Source organism: Euphorbia lathyris, chromosome 9 (genome assembly GCF_963576675.1).
Source record: "Euphorbia lathyris chromosome 9, ddEupLath1.1, whole genome shotgun sequence".
In the NCBI taxonomy this organism is placed as follows: Eukaryota; Viridiplantae; Streptophyta; class Magnoliopsida; order Malpighiales; family Euphorbiaceae; genus Euphorbia; species Euphorbia lathyris.
Window position 1 is genome coordinate 21,321,386 of NC_088918.1, and position 17,895 is coordinate 21,339,280.

General features: G+C 38.6%; 2 protein-coding genes across 5 annotated transcripts; both read left to right on the forward strand.

The window, feature by feature from the left end:
• Positions 1–8,462: 8,462 nt before the first annotated feature.
• On the forward strand, positions 8,463–13,591 carry LOC136206619 (kinesin-like protein KIN-1). 3 transcript variants are annotated; one of them, XM_065997751.1, is made up of 16 exons: positions 8,463–8,582; positions 9,005–9,143; positions 9,259–9,361; positions 9,535–9,578; positions 10,106–10,135; positions 10,222–10,344; positions 10,436–10,461; positions 10,634–10,715; positions 11,102–11,143; positions 11,218–11,251; positions 11,428–11,500; positions 11,584–11,800; positions 11,883–11,974; positions 12,294–12,408; positions 12,496–12,675; positions 13,030–13,591. In XM_065997751.1, the coding sequence occupies exons 2-16, from the start codon at positions 9,030–9,032 to the stop codon at positions 13,189–13,191; spliced, it is 1,437 nt and encodes a 478-aa protein (XP_065853823.1). In that variant the 5' UTR covers positions 8,463–8,582; positions 9,005–9,029; the 3' UTR covers positions 13,192–13,591. The 3 variants fall into 3 exon arrangements, with proteins under 3 accessions (XP_065853823.1, XP_065853824.1, XP_065853825.1); XM_065997752.1 differs by lacking the exon at positions 8,463–8,582 and adding an exon at positions 8,600–8,807; XM_065997753.1 differs by lacking the exons at positions 8,463–8,582; positions 11,218–11,251; positions 11,428–11,500 and having other exon boundaries at positions 8,600–9,143; positions 11,102–11,120; positions 11,622–11,800.
• A 603-nt stretch (positions 13,592–14,194) lies between these two features.
• Positions 14,195–17,443, forward strand: LOC136206620 (GDSL esterase/lipase At1g54790-like). Of its 2 annotated transcripts, none has more exons than XM_065997755.1 (5): positions 14,195–14,467; positions 15,895–16,095; positions 16,330–16,496; positions 16,594–16,864; positions 16,953–17,443. In XM_065997755.1, the coding sequence occupies exons 1-5, from the start codon at positions 14,233–14,235 to the stop codon at positions 17,219–17,221; spliced, it is 1,143 nt and encodes a 380-aa protein (XP_065853827.1). In that variant the 5' UTR covers positions 14,195–14,232; the 3' UTR covers positions 17,222–17,443. The 2 variants fall into 2 exon arrangements, with proteins under 2 accessions (XP_065853827.1, XP_065853826.1); XM_065997754.1 differs by lacking the exon at positions 14,195–14,467 and adding an exon at positions 15,388–15,764.
• Positions 17,444–17,895: the final 452 nt, after the last annotated feature.

Below are 17,895 nucleotides of genomic sequence, written 5' to 3' on the forward strand. Positions count from 1 at the left end.
ACAGGAAACTCCTAATACGGTAAGGGATTTTAAGGGCCCAAATGGATTTCCAAATGTCCGAGAGAGGATCGGCCCTATTAGGGGTAAAATCTTCATAGGCTGACTTACAAGAATAAGCGCCATTGTTAGCCAGGGCCCAGCAATGCCTGTCCTTATCTTCCTCTTGATTACTAATCTTCACTCCTCTAATTCTAAAGAGGGTCTCCAGGCTAAAGAAGGTGTCAAACTTAGACCAGATCCAGTCTCCCTCCGAGTCCACCACATCGGCAACTTTCCAGTGATGGATGTTACTAGGCGGGGGGGATCTACACACTTCTATGAGCGGTTTGTCACCAATCCAAGTGTCATACCAGAAACTAATGGACTTACCATTACCCACCTCCAGGCCAATCCCCGTGCAGAACTCAGCAAACACAGCGCTAAGCCCTTTCCAGAGGAAGGAACAGCTGACAACTCTCTCCTTAGGGCCACCAAAAATTTTGTCTTTCCGATACTTGCCACAGAGAAGACGAACCCACAGAGAGGATGGACATTGCCACATTCTCCAGAGAAGCTTCATTAAAAGGACTTTATTGTTGTCCTTAGCTTGCCTTATACCAAGACCTCCCCTGCCTTTTTGGCTGGCAGACCTCCTTCCAAGGGACCAGGTGAATCTTTTTCCCTTCTCCAAACTCTCCCCAAAGGAAACGCCGGTTAATCTTATCAAGCTCGTTGAGAACCGGCTCAGGGAGTCTACAGGCTTGCATGATATGGTTCGGAGCCGCGCAGTTGACAAACTGGATTAAAGTAAGACGGCCTGCTAGGGAAAGAGAATTAGCTTTCCAACTAGCACACAAACTGTTAGTTTTGTCCAACGTATCTTTAAAAGAGGCTTTGGAGACCCTGTCGCTGTGAAGAGGGACCCCAAGATACTTCCCCAAAGAGTGAGTCAGGGGGATGCCGGAGAGATCACTAAGCCTTCTGCACAAGCCATTGTCCATGTTCTTAGAACAAAGCATCCGAGATTTTTGGATATTAATCTTCTGGCCAGAAGCCTCACAGAAGCAATTAAGGATATCCATCACCACACTAATTTGCTCCTCATTACCTTTCATGAAAAGCATCACATCATCAGCGAAGAACAAATGGGTAATAGGAGGACAATGTTTGTTGATGGAAACATGGAAGAGAATCCCATTGCTCACCGCCTCTTGGATCAGGTGCGACAGTCTTTCCATAGCAATAACAAAAAGGAAGGGGCTCATAGGATCTCCTTGGCGAATTCCCCTGAAGGGAGAGAACTCATCAGACATGTCTCCATTGATCATAACCTGGAAAACAGGAGAGGAGATGCAATTCTCAATTAATTTCCTCCTGTTCTCCGGGATACCAGCTTTCATCAAACTATCCAGAAAAAAGCTCCAGTTTAGTCGATCATAAGCTTTCTCCAGATCCAGTTTGAGAGCCACGATCCCTTTCCTACCTTTCTTCATCTTCATGGAATGGACCACCTCCTGGGCAATAACAACATTATCCATCATTTGCCTGCCAGGAACAAAGCTCCCTTGATTCTGGCTTATAATATCCGGAAGGATCCGCCGGATTCTATTAGCCACAATCTTAGCGATAGCTTTGTACAGCACATTGCAAAGACTGATAGGCCTCATCTGAAGAAAGGAGGAAGGCTTATCAACTTTAGGGATCAGAACTAGGAGGGTTTTATTAACCAGCCTAATATCATTAGAACCACCAAAAACACCTAACACAAAACTGTAAATGTCCTCTTTCACAGTATCCCAGTGTTTATGGTAGAAACTAGCAGGGATACCATCGATCCCTGGAGCCTTAGTAGAACCGATACTGGAGAAAGCCAGATCAATTTCTTTCAGGTCAATAGGATGGAAAGCTTCCTTAATAGCATCCTCCCCCAACCTAGGAAAGGAGATCCTAGAGTGGGCACTCTTCAAGTCCACCGCTACCTCTTTAAAAAGGTCTTTGTAGAAATCAAGGGCAAGGCGTCGAATGTCTTCCTCCTCAAATGTCCAATCACCATTGGAGTCTTTGATAGCATCGATCCTATTCCTCTGTCTCCTAATAATCGTTGAAAGGTGGAAGAACCTGGTGTTCCGGTCCCCGTCCTTTATCCAAGCCTTCCTAGATTTCTGGAACCAAAGAAGCTCTTCCTGTCTAAGCACTGCTTCCAACTCGTTCTGGAGAGATCTAAGATGACCATTCAGACTGTGGTCGAATCAGACCTCCAAACAACGTTGAATGCCTTCCATCCTTCTTAAAAGTTTGTTTTTCCTTCTGATAATGTGGCCAAAGATGTTTTTATTCCATCCTACCACATTCCTCCTGAACCCCTCAGCGGCAAGGAGAACATCAGAGTGAGGTTGCCAATTGTTTTTAACAAAATTCTTAAACTCGGGATGTGAATCCCAAGCAACAAGATACCTAAAAGGTCTATTCCCTTTAAGCCGATTACATTTAACCATCTTAATGAGGATAGGGCAATGGTCAGAATGACGGAAAGGGAGATTAAGCACATTGACCTCGGGAAATCTATAGATTGCAGCAACATTAGTGTAAACCTTGTCCAACCGAACAAACACACTATTCCTTTTCCAGGTAAACTTGTGACCAGCGGCTCCCAGGTCCGACAGCCCGTATAAATCCATACTCTGCTTGTGATTAAGGCACCGGTTCACATAATGATTATCCCCTCCTCTCTGATCACTCATAAGGGCAATGTCATTAAAGTCCCCAGCCACCAACCAAGCATCCACCATGCTAGAACTAATAGAGTGCAGGATCTCCCACAGCCTTCTCCGGTTAGTCAAAACAGGATCGGCATAAACAAAGGTGACAAAGAAAGGTTTATTACCAGGGTAACACACCTTACTATAGATGAATTGACTGTCCATACTAACAATGTCAATATTGACTTGACCTGGCTTCCAAAAGAGCCAAATCCCCCCTGCCCGACCAGTAGCCTCCGATCTGACACAACTTCAATTCTTAAACTTTCTAACCACCTCATCTGCTTTGGAACCACTAACCTTGGTCTCTAGAAGAGCAAAACCAGAAGGATTAAATTGTTTAATAAGATCATTAACATGGATGCGGGTTGCCTTGCTCGCCGCACCTCTAACATTCCAAACAAAAAAGTCCATCAGAAAGGAAGACTGCTGACACAAGCCCATACCCTAGATCAGGTATTTGTTCGGGGCTCCAGAGAGCCTAGAAAAGGTACCAGAAGGCCCCCTTTTATCCCAAGAATCCAACCCATTATGGTTCTTTTTAGGTTTAGCTTTGGGTTTCTTCATATTCAACTTATTAATTCCCATAGCTTTTCCAATTGTAACATCAACAAGAGGATTCAAATTACTAACCTCATTATTCAACACTTTCCCTGCTGAGAGGAATGTCTGGGAACTCCCTTTGGCATCAGCTTTAGAGACAAAGAGAGGATTAATAGAATCACCCATAATGGAGGCAGGCTCGGCCGATTCCAGTCCTGTCATGCTTAAATCCATATGCTCATTGGAAGGATCCGAGTCCTGTCCTTCCTCCATAGACAAGACACCGAACCTTGACCCCGAACCAGATGCTGAATCCACACCAGCATCACCACCCCTCTTGATATCAGGGGGCATGACCTTGATCTCAGGAGCAATATGGAGAGATGTCATCTCTTTACTGATATCTGGAGAATGACTCCTAGCAGCATTAGCACGTGGCTTCCTTCTAACCGACCTTTTGGCAAGCATCCATGGGCCAAAATTCCTTCCTTCACCTTGACTCTCCTCAGCTCTGCCTATGACAGGTTCCACCATCTCCTCCACCACCTTCCTCTTTTTAGGACATCCATCAAAGGTATGGCCAAACATACCACACTCATAGCAGATATTGTGTATACCTTCATATTCAATATGAAAGACCTTATTCTGAACACATAATTTGGACAGAAGAGGCTTAGCGAGATCAATGTCAATACAAACCCTGGCAAACTTGCCCCTTACCGCCCCAACGGTAGTCTTATCAACATGGTGGACTTTCCCAACAAGGCTACCAATCTTATTCGAGAATCTATCACTGTAGTATTCAATAGGTAAGCCTGGGAACCTAACCCAAGTAAGGATCCTGTTTACAGAGCAATCATGAGGATTGAAATTTGGGACCCATGGTCTCAGCGCCAAAACATGATAGGAGATAATATAAGGTCCACCATTAACAACAGCATTGAAATCCTCAGCCCTTGTAAATTTAATGACATAATAGTCATTTTCAAGGTCTGTAATGGTGACCTTTCCTTTCTTCGCCCATTGAGCCTGGATCCTCTGGGCAAAATAATTGAAGCTAATCCTTTTCCCCAGAACAGTGACAATTAACGCCAATTTCCACTTAGATCTTAGGACGCGTTTGTCTTCAGATGAAAGACGGATCCTAGGACACAGCGGGTCCTCTGGTTCTCCATCCTCAATATCGGAGTCGGAAAAGAAATCCTCAGACTCATCCTCGATAGTGTCCTCCTCCATCATGGGTTCCTCCTCAACCACCCCCAACACTTTATCCCTCCAGGAGGAATTTGCCCAATCATTCTTAAAAACACGATTATCCATTGAATTCGTAATTTGTTTCTGGCCCGGGTGTTAGACGAGGTGCCGCGGCCTAATCTCCCGGGCGGACCGGGGGGTGGACACCTCATGGCGACGTAAGCGGTGATTGGCGCCGAAAGCAACCAATCGTGGAATCAAGCTGCTCGGCAGGACCGGAGCTCGGAGTATGGAAGAGTCGCCACCCACGAATGGGAAAATGAACACCGATCTCTTGCGGGAGACCGGTGAGGGTTCGGGAAACTTAGGTACGAGCCGAGAAGGCTAGTTCCTTTCCGGATAAAGGCTACTAGGCACCCCGACATCGCCCGGTTATGAACCACCGGCCTCCTACTCAGCGTGTTAGGCGATAACGGACTAATCGCATATTTCTTTAAGTTTAAAATTCATTTGAAACCTTTTCTTTCTCGTTTTGAAAACCGTTTTGAGCATATATTATGGAAAGCCATTTTGGTAAAGAATCACCCATTTACATCAGTTCAAAATACATAAGAGAGAGAGAGGGAGAGAAGAAAGAATTGATTTGTTTACAATGTGATTTATGCTTCGTATTACATACTAACTCTAAACTAAGCTCACTTCCCAAAAACGAGTTTATTTACATGGTTCGTACCTTAATCGCCGTTGGAACGATTTAGGTACGTTTCAAAACCCCGTTTAATGACGTTCACTCGAATCGCCGTTGGAACGACTCGAGCGTTTGAAAATGTTGAGATAAAAGCCTTAATAAGAAAACGTGGTTAAGCATACAAGTCAATTTATTTTGTTCAAAAACCATTTAGTTAGGAAAACAATTCAAAAACTCCATTATTTACAATTAAAAGCAATTTTAATTACAAGGTTCGCTTAATCCGTCGTTGGAACGAATTAAGGTTTTAAAACATGATGTTTTAAGAAATGGTTTAGAAATGTCAAGAAAACGTTATTTACACTTTAGGAATATCCAAAAAACTTTAAATTTAAATAAGCAAATTAAACTCTCTTTTGTGATTTTACTTTCCTCTTTTCACTTAATTAACCTTTAACATTATCATAATTACAACAATGAACCAATTAAATCAAAATTCCTCAATTGAAAACCAATTTAAAACCATGTCCCCAAATGCCAAAAAGAATAAGGAAGAATATGTACATATATACATATATATATTTTTAGATAAAAATAATGATATACATATAACTTTGAAAACCAAGCAAAGAATACCCTATAGTATAGGTAAGTATATGTATAATAATGAAAATAACACTAAGTATGATATATTATAATCAAAACATGTAAAAATGATGAGGCAAGTTCATAAATAAGAAAATAACCTTTGATTCAAAAACAATATTTACATCATAACTCAAAAACCAATTAATCACCCCAAAAGTCACAAAAACTATACATATATACTTATATAATTTACAAAACCAAATCAATATAAATTAAATTTCTAACATATCACGAATATACATATAATATGTAGATAATAATTATATAAACCAAAAAATATATTTATCAAGCATTTTACATAATTAAATAGAGATATACTTAAGAAGAAATGCCAAAAAGATAAGAAAAAGACTCAAAAAAATGGGTATTTAAGATTCCAGCAGCTTTACCGACGGAAAATCCGTCGGTAAACAGCCTTTAGTGACAGAAAATGTAAAATTACAGAAACAGTCCACAACTTTCCAGATTTATTCAAAAGCTTTAGATTAGATCTATTCTATCGTTTTGGACTTCCGAGCTACCAAAAATAGATCATAGTCTATAACGGAGGTTCCTAAAACGACGTTTTTATTTTAAAATGTTATTTTGAAATATTTTTAAAACTTATAATTACAACGTCTTTATTAATTCCGAACTACCTTTGAATCGGATCACGGTTCGTATTGGGATATTAAAACGAGGTTTTTATTTTAAAACAAAACCGAACGTTTATCTAATACGAGACGAAAATTAAATAAATACGAAAAATTAAATAAAACGTGATAAATAAATAAATAACTAAATAAATAAAATTATAACATAAAAATAAATAAATAAAATAAATAAAATAAATAAAATAAAACGAGTCTAGTCCTCGGATAATACCTCAAGATCGGTATCTGACAGTCGAAGTCGGTTGATTCCACGAATCGTGCTTTTCCGGTGTTTTTGTATTTTTGGTAAAATTTTAACTTTTAGGAAATTCGGAATTTTTAGGAAAAAAAATGTTTTTTCCCAAAAAAATAACTCTCTCTCTCTAAAAAATGTCTTAGAGTGAGAAGGTCTCCAAAAAAATCCTCCCCCATTGCATGGGGATCCGTGCCTTAAATAGGCACGTGTCCCGGAAAAATATGGGCGACGCCCAAATAAAATTGGGCGTCGCCCAAGGCTGGTTGGGCGGACGCCCAACCTCGGTTGGGCGTTCGCCCAACGAGCGTTGGGCGTCCGCCCAACGTCGCTGGGCGCTCGTCCAGCGGCCGCCGGGCGTGTGTCCCGCGCTGTCGGGCGCGCGCGCCCATCGGTCGTCGAGCGCGCGCTCCGCGCTGCCGGGCGTGTGCGCCCAGCGGACGTCGAGCGTGCGCCCCGCGCTGCCGGGCGTGCGTCCAACTGTCGTCGGACACGCGTCGGCTGCCGCTAGGCGCTCGCACCACGTCGCTGAGCACTTGCGAGCCGTCCACTTGACGACCGCGACTCCCACTAACTTCTTCCCTCTTTATTATATATTTTTGCTTTTACAAACTTCCGGAACCAACCGCTTCAACCGTCTTGTTACAGGTTTTCGTCACAGGTCCTCCGACTCGGTGTCTACACCGGGATAACACTAGGGCAGGGGGCCAAAGCCCGATCCCTAACTTGACCTTCCATAGAAACTGCCGGTATCCCTATGGCAACAAGTCCCTCATTTGCACCATCCCCTGGGCGCAGATTGCCCAACTCCCCGGAAGCAGGGCCCGAAATTGGTTTTCCCGCGGCCTGCTCGGCCTGCACGACATGCACAACCTGCGCGGATTGCGCGGCATGCGAAACGAAATTAGTTTGCGCGTCCTGCGGGGCCCGAATGGCTTGCGCGGCAAGGGCGGCCTGCTCGGCAAGGGCGGCCTGCGCGATCTGCCTCGTGGAAGAGCCAGGCGCTGGCAGCGAAGCCCGCATGGCAAGCACGGCCTGCGCGGCCATGGACGGATTCCGCAGCCCCGACGAAGACTCTCCCAAACGCCCATCATCCCCAGGCTCAATCCCAGATCCGGTAACTTCCTTAACCCCCTCGCCGATGGTCTCTCCTGTCGGATCCGGCCCTTCACCCCCCTGGAGCCCCGGCCGCCCCCTCTCCCTGGATCGATCACGCAGCCGCACCCCGTGCTCCCGCCTCCTCCTTGGAGAACCGCCCAAACCCTCATCCCCTTCACCATCCGGCGCGAGATCCGACGCCCTCGCCATCCCCTCCGTGCGATCCGACCTCCCCTGCGACGACCGGCCGCCTCCGCCGCCCAGCCTTGCCGTCGATTTAGCCACCGTACGTTCCCTTTCTTTTATCGCTTTAGTCATCGCCTGATAGAGATATATGCCAATTCCATTTATATATGAAACTTATTTTTAGGTTAAAAAAATGTTAGAAATAGTTATTCCTTCTATAAACTAAAGAATAAGTATAGAAATTAAGAAATAGAGAATCCATTGAATAGTTATTATAAAAAAAAATGATTCAAACGTGAGAACTATTTCTCTATGTTACACGAAACAAACGAGTCCTTGATACTCTAAGATTCAATATGATTACCAATTTGAAAGACTAATTTGACCTCTAATTGAAACTCTCAGACGTTATTGAACCCAAAAAACAGCCCAACAGATTAAACGTGCAAACAAACGGTATTATTAAAAAGAAAAAGAAAAATTAACACAGCTAAGCGCGTGAACCGCCTGGTGTCATTTTTACGCTTCTCGTTCCCGCCAATTGGAACATTCACAAAAAGTGCGAGTTTCGTTTCTCTTATCTGTTTGCTTCCCCAGAAAAAGTAAGGCAAATTTCTCATCAATTTTCAAATCACGAATACGTTATATTTCTTCCATCCTTTTGATGTTAAATCTACGGTTACAGCGCAGTCGGCGATTTTATCTCATTATTCAATATTGCATATTGCACTTGCACTTCCACTAAGATTTTCCTTAATTTTTTCTTCCTTTTACTAGATAACCGAACTACCAAACAGAGAGCCAAAAGGTTCTCGATCGTCATAATAGTATGTTTCTTGAGGGAATTGAATGTTAATTCATCTTACTTCAACCTCCATTTTGCTCTTGTGTGAAGCAAATAATCAACGCCTCTAATTTCGATATTATTTTTCAGTTGGAGACTTGGAGTCGGAGAACGTGATTCTATTCTCTATTCAATTTATTAGGATCTATTTTATATAATTTTGTTGCAAATTTCGAACAGATTGTCTGCATATCGAGGAGGAGCAATGTCAACTATGACGGTTTGTTGTCGCTTCAGACCTCTGAGCTCCAAAGAGAAAAGAGACTACGGCGATGCTGTTTGCATTTGCAGTATGGATACTGAAACTTTCATTTTCAAGGTAATTTCTCAACAATTACTTTTTATTTTTATCAAAATACTATGTCTCTTTTCCTAGACAGATTCACACTTGGAATTTATTTATCATTTAGGCTATTTACATTGATCTTCAACAGGATGAGAAAGAAGAAGAATTATCCTTCAGTTTTGATAAGGTTTTCTATGAGAACTCTGCGCAAGATGATGTTTATCAATTTCTAGCTCTCCCTATTGTTCGAGGTCTGATTCAAAACTTTTTTACAATTTTTCTCCTCGATTGTGATGTTGGAGGTCTGTCTTAGAAAATACTTTCGAATTTTGAAGTGAATTCAGGCTATAAAATTGTCTTGCGTCATTTCTGTTTCCAGATTTCTGCTATTCTTATGTTTTGTTTTAATGTGTATATGGAGCAGATGCCCTTAATGCGATTAATGGGACAATCATCACTTATGGACAGGTTAGCTCGAGTAGAAAATTTCTTCTGGGGATACATGTTAATGTTTTGGTTTCTAACATTAAATTCCCATAGAGATATGTGATGAATCTGTTACAACAACTTTCAGATAGTTGAGGATTGGATTTTGTGTTTCTTTTCAAGTGCTTATATCAGGCTGGGCCTGTTCCAAACTAGAAATATTTTTCTCGTTCATGTCATCAATGAATAATTAGATTAGACTAATATGCGGGATAGTTTGTGTACAATCAATTGAATTAATCAATAAGGAAGATTGATTTTGGTGATAATCAAATAAATAACTCGTATAGGCTTAGTAGGCTACTAGGCCCTGGCTTGGAAGCTTACCTTAAGCCTTGAGCTTCAGCTTAGAAGGCTTCTAATTGACAATGAATTGTATTTCGGGCAGACATATATAAAAAAATCCTAATTCAAGGGTCATCACATACACAAAGATTGAGGCATTTGTCTCTCATATTGCTATCATGACTATGCTAATTTGTTCGCAATTTTTGTGCATTTATTAACAGACTGGAGCAGGGAAGACCTTCAGCATGGAGGTTGTAACGAAGATCTCATAAATATGACTCAAGAGTTTGCCTATAATATGTACATTAAACATCGTGAATTTCAACATGTTGACCAGGGACCTAGCGTCCTGGAATCTGATGAGCTCAAGAAAGGATTACTTCCGCGAGTAGTAGATGGACTATTCAATTGTATAAATTCTTCTGATTCATCAGTCAAGTATACAATCAAGTTGTCAATGGTACTGAGACACACTCGCTTTCCAATATTGGTTGTATCTTTATGATTATTAGTCACATTTATTATTTCCAATTTTTTTGGCTGCTTTTTAGGTAGAAATCTACATGGAGAAAGTCAGGTTTGCAGGCGCCATATCTCTTACAATATTTTGATTTCTTTGTGCACATCTTCTAATATGTTTGTTCCTAGACGACCACAACCATGATGAAGAAGTGGTCCATTAAATTTGCAAAGGTGCTCTATTTTATGCAGACATAGATAGAATAATGTCACTGCTTTCTGTCTTGCAGGGATCTTCTTGATTTAACAAAAGACAAAATATTGATTAAGGAAAGCAAAACACAAGGAATTTTGCTATCTGGAGTAACAGAGGTGAGCTTATTTCTAGATGCATTCCCTAAGTCTTGGCAGTGATCCATTGAGATAATTGTCAGGCTGTTAGTTTTTTCCTATTTTATTTTATGTAATAGATATAAACTGGAAGTATTTCTTTAATGCTCTATTCATGAAAAAGCTGAAAGGCTACTATCAGGGTTCAGATTTAAAAATTACCGCATAGGGAACTAAATGATTTGTTGAACCAACAACGACAGTGAATAAACAATAATCTGGACACACGGTACTCTTGTTTTCAAGATACGTGAACTAGTTACTGAGCAAGAAGAAATGGAATCTTCTGACTGTGACCAACTGAGACATTTACAAAATTATGACTATTTTTAATGGCTTGTGACTTCTTTTAACTTTTCCTCTTCCAGATCTCTATTTCGAACCCAGGTGAAGCGTTACAAAGCTTATATGTAAGACACTCCAGATGACTTTTGTCTTCTTTGTATATATGGTCCAACTTCTGATGTGCAATTTCGTATTGTAGAGTGGCATAGTTAACAGAGCAGTGGGAGAGACTCGTATCCGCTTTTCTTTTTTTTGTGAAAAAGTTGACTCATGTTTCTTCTTAGTATTCTTTGCATTAAAGAAAGTCATTGTGTAAACATGCCATCCACTGTTATACCATACTTTTCTTGGAAAGTACAGTTCCAATTTTATCAGAATTTTCATTTTTCTAGACACTTAACATGGATAGAAATGAACATGGCAAGCAGTAGAAGTCATTGTATCTACATATTTACAGTTCAACAAGAGCTGGCCGATAAGAGGTACTAATATCCGTTCCTGATCCTCGGATGGTCACAAGTGAATTTGTCTTTGAAGTTTTTGACTTTCTGTTGGCACTTGGCAGGGTTAAAACTGGGAAAGTAATTCTTGTGGACTTAGCAGGGTCTGAGAAAGTAGAGAAAACTGGAGCTGAGGGAAAAGTTCTCGAGGAAGCAAAGACTATCAACAAATCTCTGTCAGCCTTGGGCAATGTAATAAATGCTCTAACTAGTAGTCCTACCAAAGCAAGTCATATACCTTATCGCGATTCCAAGCTTACTCGGATTCTACAAGACGCTCTTGTTAGTTTTTCCTAATTAAATCCATATTGCCATGCTTTCTTAAACGAATTTTTTATGAACATCTTAAATTTCCCATCTTCAGGGAGGGAACTCTAGGACTGGATTATTGTGTTGTTGCTCACCTAGCTCTTCAAATGCGGCAGAAACTCTGTCCACTCTTCGCTTTGGTGCAAGGTATGCAAATCCAACTTGCTTTTCTTCTACAGGGAAGATAAAACTAGAGCTGATAAAGTGTAAACAATGTGTGATAGAGCTCACCAGGATATTCTCTAGTCTCTTTTTGCTATCTGAGAGTTGGAAAAATGCTTTGATGATTCCTTTAGATGAAAGTATTCAGTCTCAAGTCCCTTGTCCAATAATTCTTTCTATCATCAATTTAAATTCGAAGTAATTACAGGAGCTTTGTAATTGTCAAGTCCTTTTGCGCTTTGAGTTTGACATTCTGAAGTCTTTTCATGACACTTCCACATTTTTGGACTTGGCATTTTGGCAGGGCAAAACATATAAAGACATCACCTATTGTTAATAGTAGTGAAGCCAAAGTTTTCAAGAAGCACAAGGATGATGCTCTGACTAAAGATGAAGCATGTGAGAGGATTCTAAATAGGGTGAGACTCTTTTAAGTTGTCATATTATTGGTTCAAAATTTTCTCCTCAATATTAAATATATATATATATATTATATACATATGCAGTTGAGGGAGAGATTAGACGATGAAGATATTGAGTTACTAGAAGAGTTATTCATACTGGAGGGGATATTATTTCATCCTAATTCAGTTGAAGATTTGGAATCAGCTTGTGAAGATGTTACTGTACGAACAATTTCCTCATTGCAACAGGCTTTAGAAGAGCTTGTAATTAACCTTGATGAGGTAAGCAAAAGTATCATAGGGACTATTCGAAATGGCTTGTGATTTCTAGTTATCACCTCTCCTTAGGCGCTTTCTGGCCACCAATACCATTCTCATAAGCTAAAAACATTTAAAAGCGAAAATTGATAAAGCTTGACATCGACTAATTTGTTTTTCTTCTGCAACATGCGATGTACATTTTATTTTTCTGAAAACGTTCATAAACGGCAAATTCAGAAATTATTTCACTTGTGGAATTAGTTTATCATATGTTTACACAGGTTGGCTTAAGTTCAAGAGGAGATGAATCTTCCTTGACCTTATATTTGAATGGACAGTTAAAATGAACATAGAGAATTTTGGATGATTTTGCAGGTTAAAAGTGAGAACAAGGTTCTTAAGGCCAGAATAGCAGCTGCTAATGCTGAGCCGAAGGGGGCTGGAGAAAATGCAAGTGTGCTGCAAAAGATTTCAGACACTATAAGATTCTTTATATCATGCATAGGATTACGGCCTCTGCCTCAGTTGTTAAATTGAAAGTATACTATTCTGGAAAGGTGACTTGCACCTGCAAAGGGTTGTCATTAAGGCCTTGGAAGACGATTCAACACAAGTTACTAATTCTGCAAGAGCTAACATAACTTTTTGAATGATATGAAATAGATATGGTATTCCATTCAGAAAACAAGGAATGACCATCTGTAATATTGAATGTCCTGTTTTTACAAGCACTGAATCAATTCACTTAGGAAGTGTTTTGCTGTGTTATGATTCATGTTTGTTGACAAATTGACAAAACTGGGAATTCGTGATTGATGTTAAATTTTTTTGAGGATCATTAGTTGATCAATCCAGTTAAGAGAGAATGACACTTCAAAAAGATATGATTCTCACTCAGCAGAATCAGCAGTTATATAGTAGACAAACCTTTTCTTTTTATTCTTTTTATTTATGGCTGCATGCATCTTAATTTATCTATATGAATGCAATTTTCTTTTTGTTTTTTCTAGTTGTCCTGTCCATTGGTGCTGAGAATGAGATTGAATAGCTTCAGAAGGGAAGACAATATAAGTATATTTTTAGATTGGCTGTCCCAATTAGATGACCTGAAATCTTAAGTCTTGCAGCTTGACAAAATTAGCTGTAGTCTTTGTGCGTGCACACAAGAGAACTATTTGGAGTAAACTGGAGACCAAACGTATGCCATTCGTGGAAGGGAAATTTCAACTCCTTGCTTGCATTGTGGAGCTCAGGTTTGTGACCCACTCTCTTGTGCACTACCTCTGTATTAATTTTTACATCAAAATTGGCCCTTCAATCATGTTTAAATAAAATATAGATCTTTTCCCAATGGATCGTTGGTTGGTAATTTAGTTAGTGCTAGTCACTTCATTGATACAAGGATAGGGTTAAGATGCGATTTTAATCAAGCTAATGAAAAACTTAGCTTTTGGTTCTCATTCTTCCTTTCTATATTTGTAAGCAAACATTCAGTAACATGTGCATAAAAACCCTCATCTGCCTTTCATCATTTCATGCCTTCTTGAGTTAGGATTTGGTAAATAAACTAAATTAGGAATGGATGCCAAGACATCTATTTTCCAAATTGTCACCCTAATATACATCCTCCCATGTATTGCAGACACAATAAATTTTGATTATCCAGCAGTTTTCAACTTTGGTGATTCCAACTCCGACACAGGTGACCTTGCTGCTGGCCTTGGGTTCCTCATTGACCCACCCAATGGACAAAATTACTTCAAAACTCCATCTGGGAGATACTGTGATGGCCGTCTCATTGTTGATTTTCTAAGTAAAGTTTCTACCAATACTATTTTATCTCAAAAGAAATTGCCATTCTCTTGATTTTTTTAATGGAATCCCTTTATTTTAAGGTCATCATTTCATTACATTTATTTTATAATTTAATTGATTTATTATTTATTCAGTAACAAATTATTTATTACTATCATTATATAAGAGAACGCAATTAAAAAGGAATTTTTAAATCTTTTTCAAATTTTATCCATTGAATATATGATCTTTTAATAATTCTGGAAGATATTTTTACATGTACGGTGTGATTTTAGAACAAAAACTATAAAAATAAACTCTTCTGAAATTAAGGTAAAAATAAAATTGATAGTTATGATTAATTTAGTTCAAATTGAACTTTAGATATTAAAATAATCTTTGGATTTTGACAAATTAGTCTAAAGACAGTCGGTTTTACTATCTAAATTTGAGCTAATCTATCAACTTAATTACTTAAAATTCAGTTGGGACTAAATTGATTCTCACTATAACTTTAGAGTCAATTTTGACATTAATTCTTTCAAGTTGTAAGAATGTAATTTTCAATATAAATAAAATAAGTTATGTAATTTAATTAATTTTGATATTTATAGCTTATTTTCTAGTTAGCTATGGATTCGATGCCTATAATTATAATTGATAAGAGCTGAATGTGAAAAATTGAAAAACTAATAACGATCGAAAATATAAGGTGGCTCTAAATGGTGTTTTTTTTTAACTAAAATAAAAAAGAACTAAATTTTGGAGAAAAAAAGTGTTTTGCCTTTTGACAACTTTTTGTTTGCTATTAGCTAGTTTTTATATTATTTGATAATATGCAAGGACAAAAGTCATTTCCAAACAAAAAGATGTTGCTTTCTTGGTTGCCATATGCCCATTTCAAATAATCTTAATGTAAGCAAAACTTACATTGTAATCAAATGACCCACCACCATCGTTTTTTTTTTCTTGCTGTTGGTAACTAACACCCTACTGAAAGCTACATCTCCTTTCCTCATCTTTTTCTTTCTTCTGAATTTAGTCTCCAGCATCAAAGTTTCCTCTAGCTCTGCTAATGGAAACCCTAAACTCTATCCTCAAAATCTTAACTTTCATATCTCTCTCTATCTTCTTCCCTTTAGCACACTCCATAGATTTTAATTTTCCTACTATTTTCAACTTTGGGGATTCAAATTCTGATACTGGTAACCTTATTGCTGCTGGCATTGAAACCATCAACCCTCCTTATGGCCAATTTTACTTTCAGAAACCATCTGGAAGATACTGTGATGGACGACTTACTATTGATTTTCTCTGTAAATATCTCCTTATGATTGTCTAATATTTAGGCTCTATATATATCTGTTTCCTCTGTTTTCAAGTATCGGGTATGCTTTTTTTTGTTCTTTTTATAGAAGTTTTAATCATATTTGAATATGGTTGTAGTGGATGCAATGGATCTGCCCTTCCTAAATCCATATTTGGAGTCACTTGGGTTGCCGAATTTTCGAAGAGGTTGCAACTTTGCAGCTGCAGGATCTAAAATTCTTCCAGCTACTGCATCATCTGTTAGCCCTTTCTCAATAGGAATTCAAGTGAATCAGTTCCTTCGTTTCAAAGCCCGAGCTCTCGAATTGGCAGCCAAAGGTGTGTGATTTGTTGAAAACTTGATTGACATGCTTGTTCCTTGATAACATTTAAGGGGTTTCAGTACCAAAATCTAATGCTAATGCCCTATGTTGCACAAAAACTACTCTTCAATAGCGTTTCATACCCATTTCCGTTTCTTTATCTGTTTGAAGGCTATGTTTCAAAAATAACAGTTTCCGTGCAAGATAGCTAATGCCTAATAGAGTAATGGTAGGTTTTTCTGATTTTCAGGAAAGAAGTTTGATAAGTATCTCCCAGCAGAAGACTATTTTGGGAAGGGACTATACATGTTTGATATAGGGCAGAATGATCTTGCTGGTGCATTTTACTCGCAAACTTTCGATCAAATAGTTGCTTCAATTCCAAATATTTTGGTAGAATTTGAAAATGGAATCAAGGTTTGCTTCAACAATACTTCCTTGTCAGTTTCTTATCTTAAAAGGAAGAAAACACCAAATCTTGCTTTATTCATAAAATGGGTTTGCTTCATTATAGAGATTGTATGATCAAGGAGCAAGAAATTTCTGGATACACAACACAGGTCCTCTTGGATGCATAACTCAGAATGTCGCGAAATTCGGAACTGATCCATCAAAGCTTGATGAGCTAGGATGTGTAAGTGGGCATAATCAAGCAGCTAAACTTTTCAATCTTCAACTTCATGCTCTCTGCACAAAGCTACAAGGTCAATATGCAGATTCAAATGTAACATATGTTGATATCTACACAATAAAATCGAATCTTATCGCAAACTATTCTCGATACGGTTAGTAAGAAATCACCTCTTCTGCTTCACCATATCTAGCAATCCAATTGTGCTAGAAATTTTGATTTGTGTGAACATAATGTTGCAGGATTTGAACAGCCAATAATGGCTTGTTGTGGCTACGGCGGACCGCCATTTAACTATGACACCCGGATTGGATGTGGCCAAACGAAAGTAGTGAATGGTAGCACAGTAACAGTTAAAGCATGCAATGACAGTACTGAGTATGTGAATTGGGATGGAATTCATTATACTGAGGCTGCAAATCAGTATGTTTCATCACAGATTCTCACTGGAAAATATTCTGATCCACCTTTCTCAGATAAAATGCCATTCCTTCTCGGTATCAAGTTCTAATTTGATTATTATATGCTTATGTGCTGTATTTATTTCATTCATTTCTTCTCTAATTTGTTTGATTGATGAAAATTAATTGCAATTCACAATGTATTAATAACGTTAATGCCTCTAATGTGCTGTAACTGGTGACTGGAAGCTAATTCAAAATCTTGCCATTTCAACAATTTGGTATGCCTTGGTTGCATAATTTACAATTAATGCAATATGAGTTTTTTCTCAGTGAATTAGGGTGTACAAATGAGTTGTTGCGTTATATCTTTCACATAATTATATATGACAAATGAAAAAAAAAAAAAATGCAACAAAAATAATAATCATGTCATCAGTTTTTCTTTTATATAAAATGTGTTTTTGTGAAATTAACACTCCTATGGAGAACATCTGTTTACCTTTTTTGGATAAGGTCCAGCTTTTGACCTTTAAGGTTTTTTGGAAGTAATTTAACCCTGTCCTTCAAAATGATAGATACCATGTTCACCCAAATTATAGTAACACTAGTCTAATTTTCCCCTTTCTCAAGATTAAAGATTTTTTTTTCCAGAAAATCTTGCGATAATTACCGATAAATTTTAGGTACTTACATATAAATTTTAGTTTGTTGATAATTTTCATCAGTATTTACTTGCAAATAAAGAAAAAAATTAGACTATAATTTCTACTAAAGGTGAACA

Coding starts and splice junctions, on each gene's coding strand:
- LOC136206620 (XM_065997754.1), top strand. CDS start 15,524: ATGGAAACCCTAAACTCTATCCTCAAAATCTTAACTTTCATATCTCTC. Junction 16,096..16,329: donor TCTCGAATTGGCAGCCAAAG/GTGTGTGATTTG, acceptor TCTGATTTTCAG/GAAAGAAGTTTGATAAGTAT. Junction 16,497..16,593: donor AATTTGAAAATGGAATCAAG/GTTTGCTTCAAC, acceptor GCTTCATTATAG/AGATTGTATGATCAAGGAGC.
- LOC136206619 (XM_065997751.1), top strand. CDS start 9,030: ATGTCAACTATGACGGTTTGTTGTCGCTTCAGACCTCTGAGCTCCAAA. Junction 9,362..9,534: donor AGCTCTCCCTATTGTTCGAG/GTCTGATTCAAA, acceptor TATATGGAGCAG/ATGCCCTTAATGCGATTAAT. Junction 12,676..13,029: donor TTGTAATTAACCTTGATGAG/GTAAGCAAAAGT, acceptor ATGATTTTGCAG/GTTAAAAGTGAGAACAAGGT.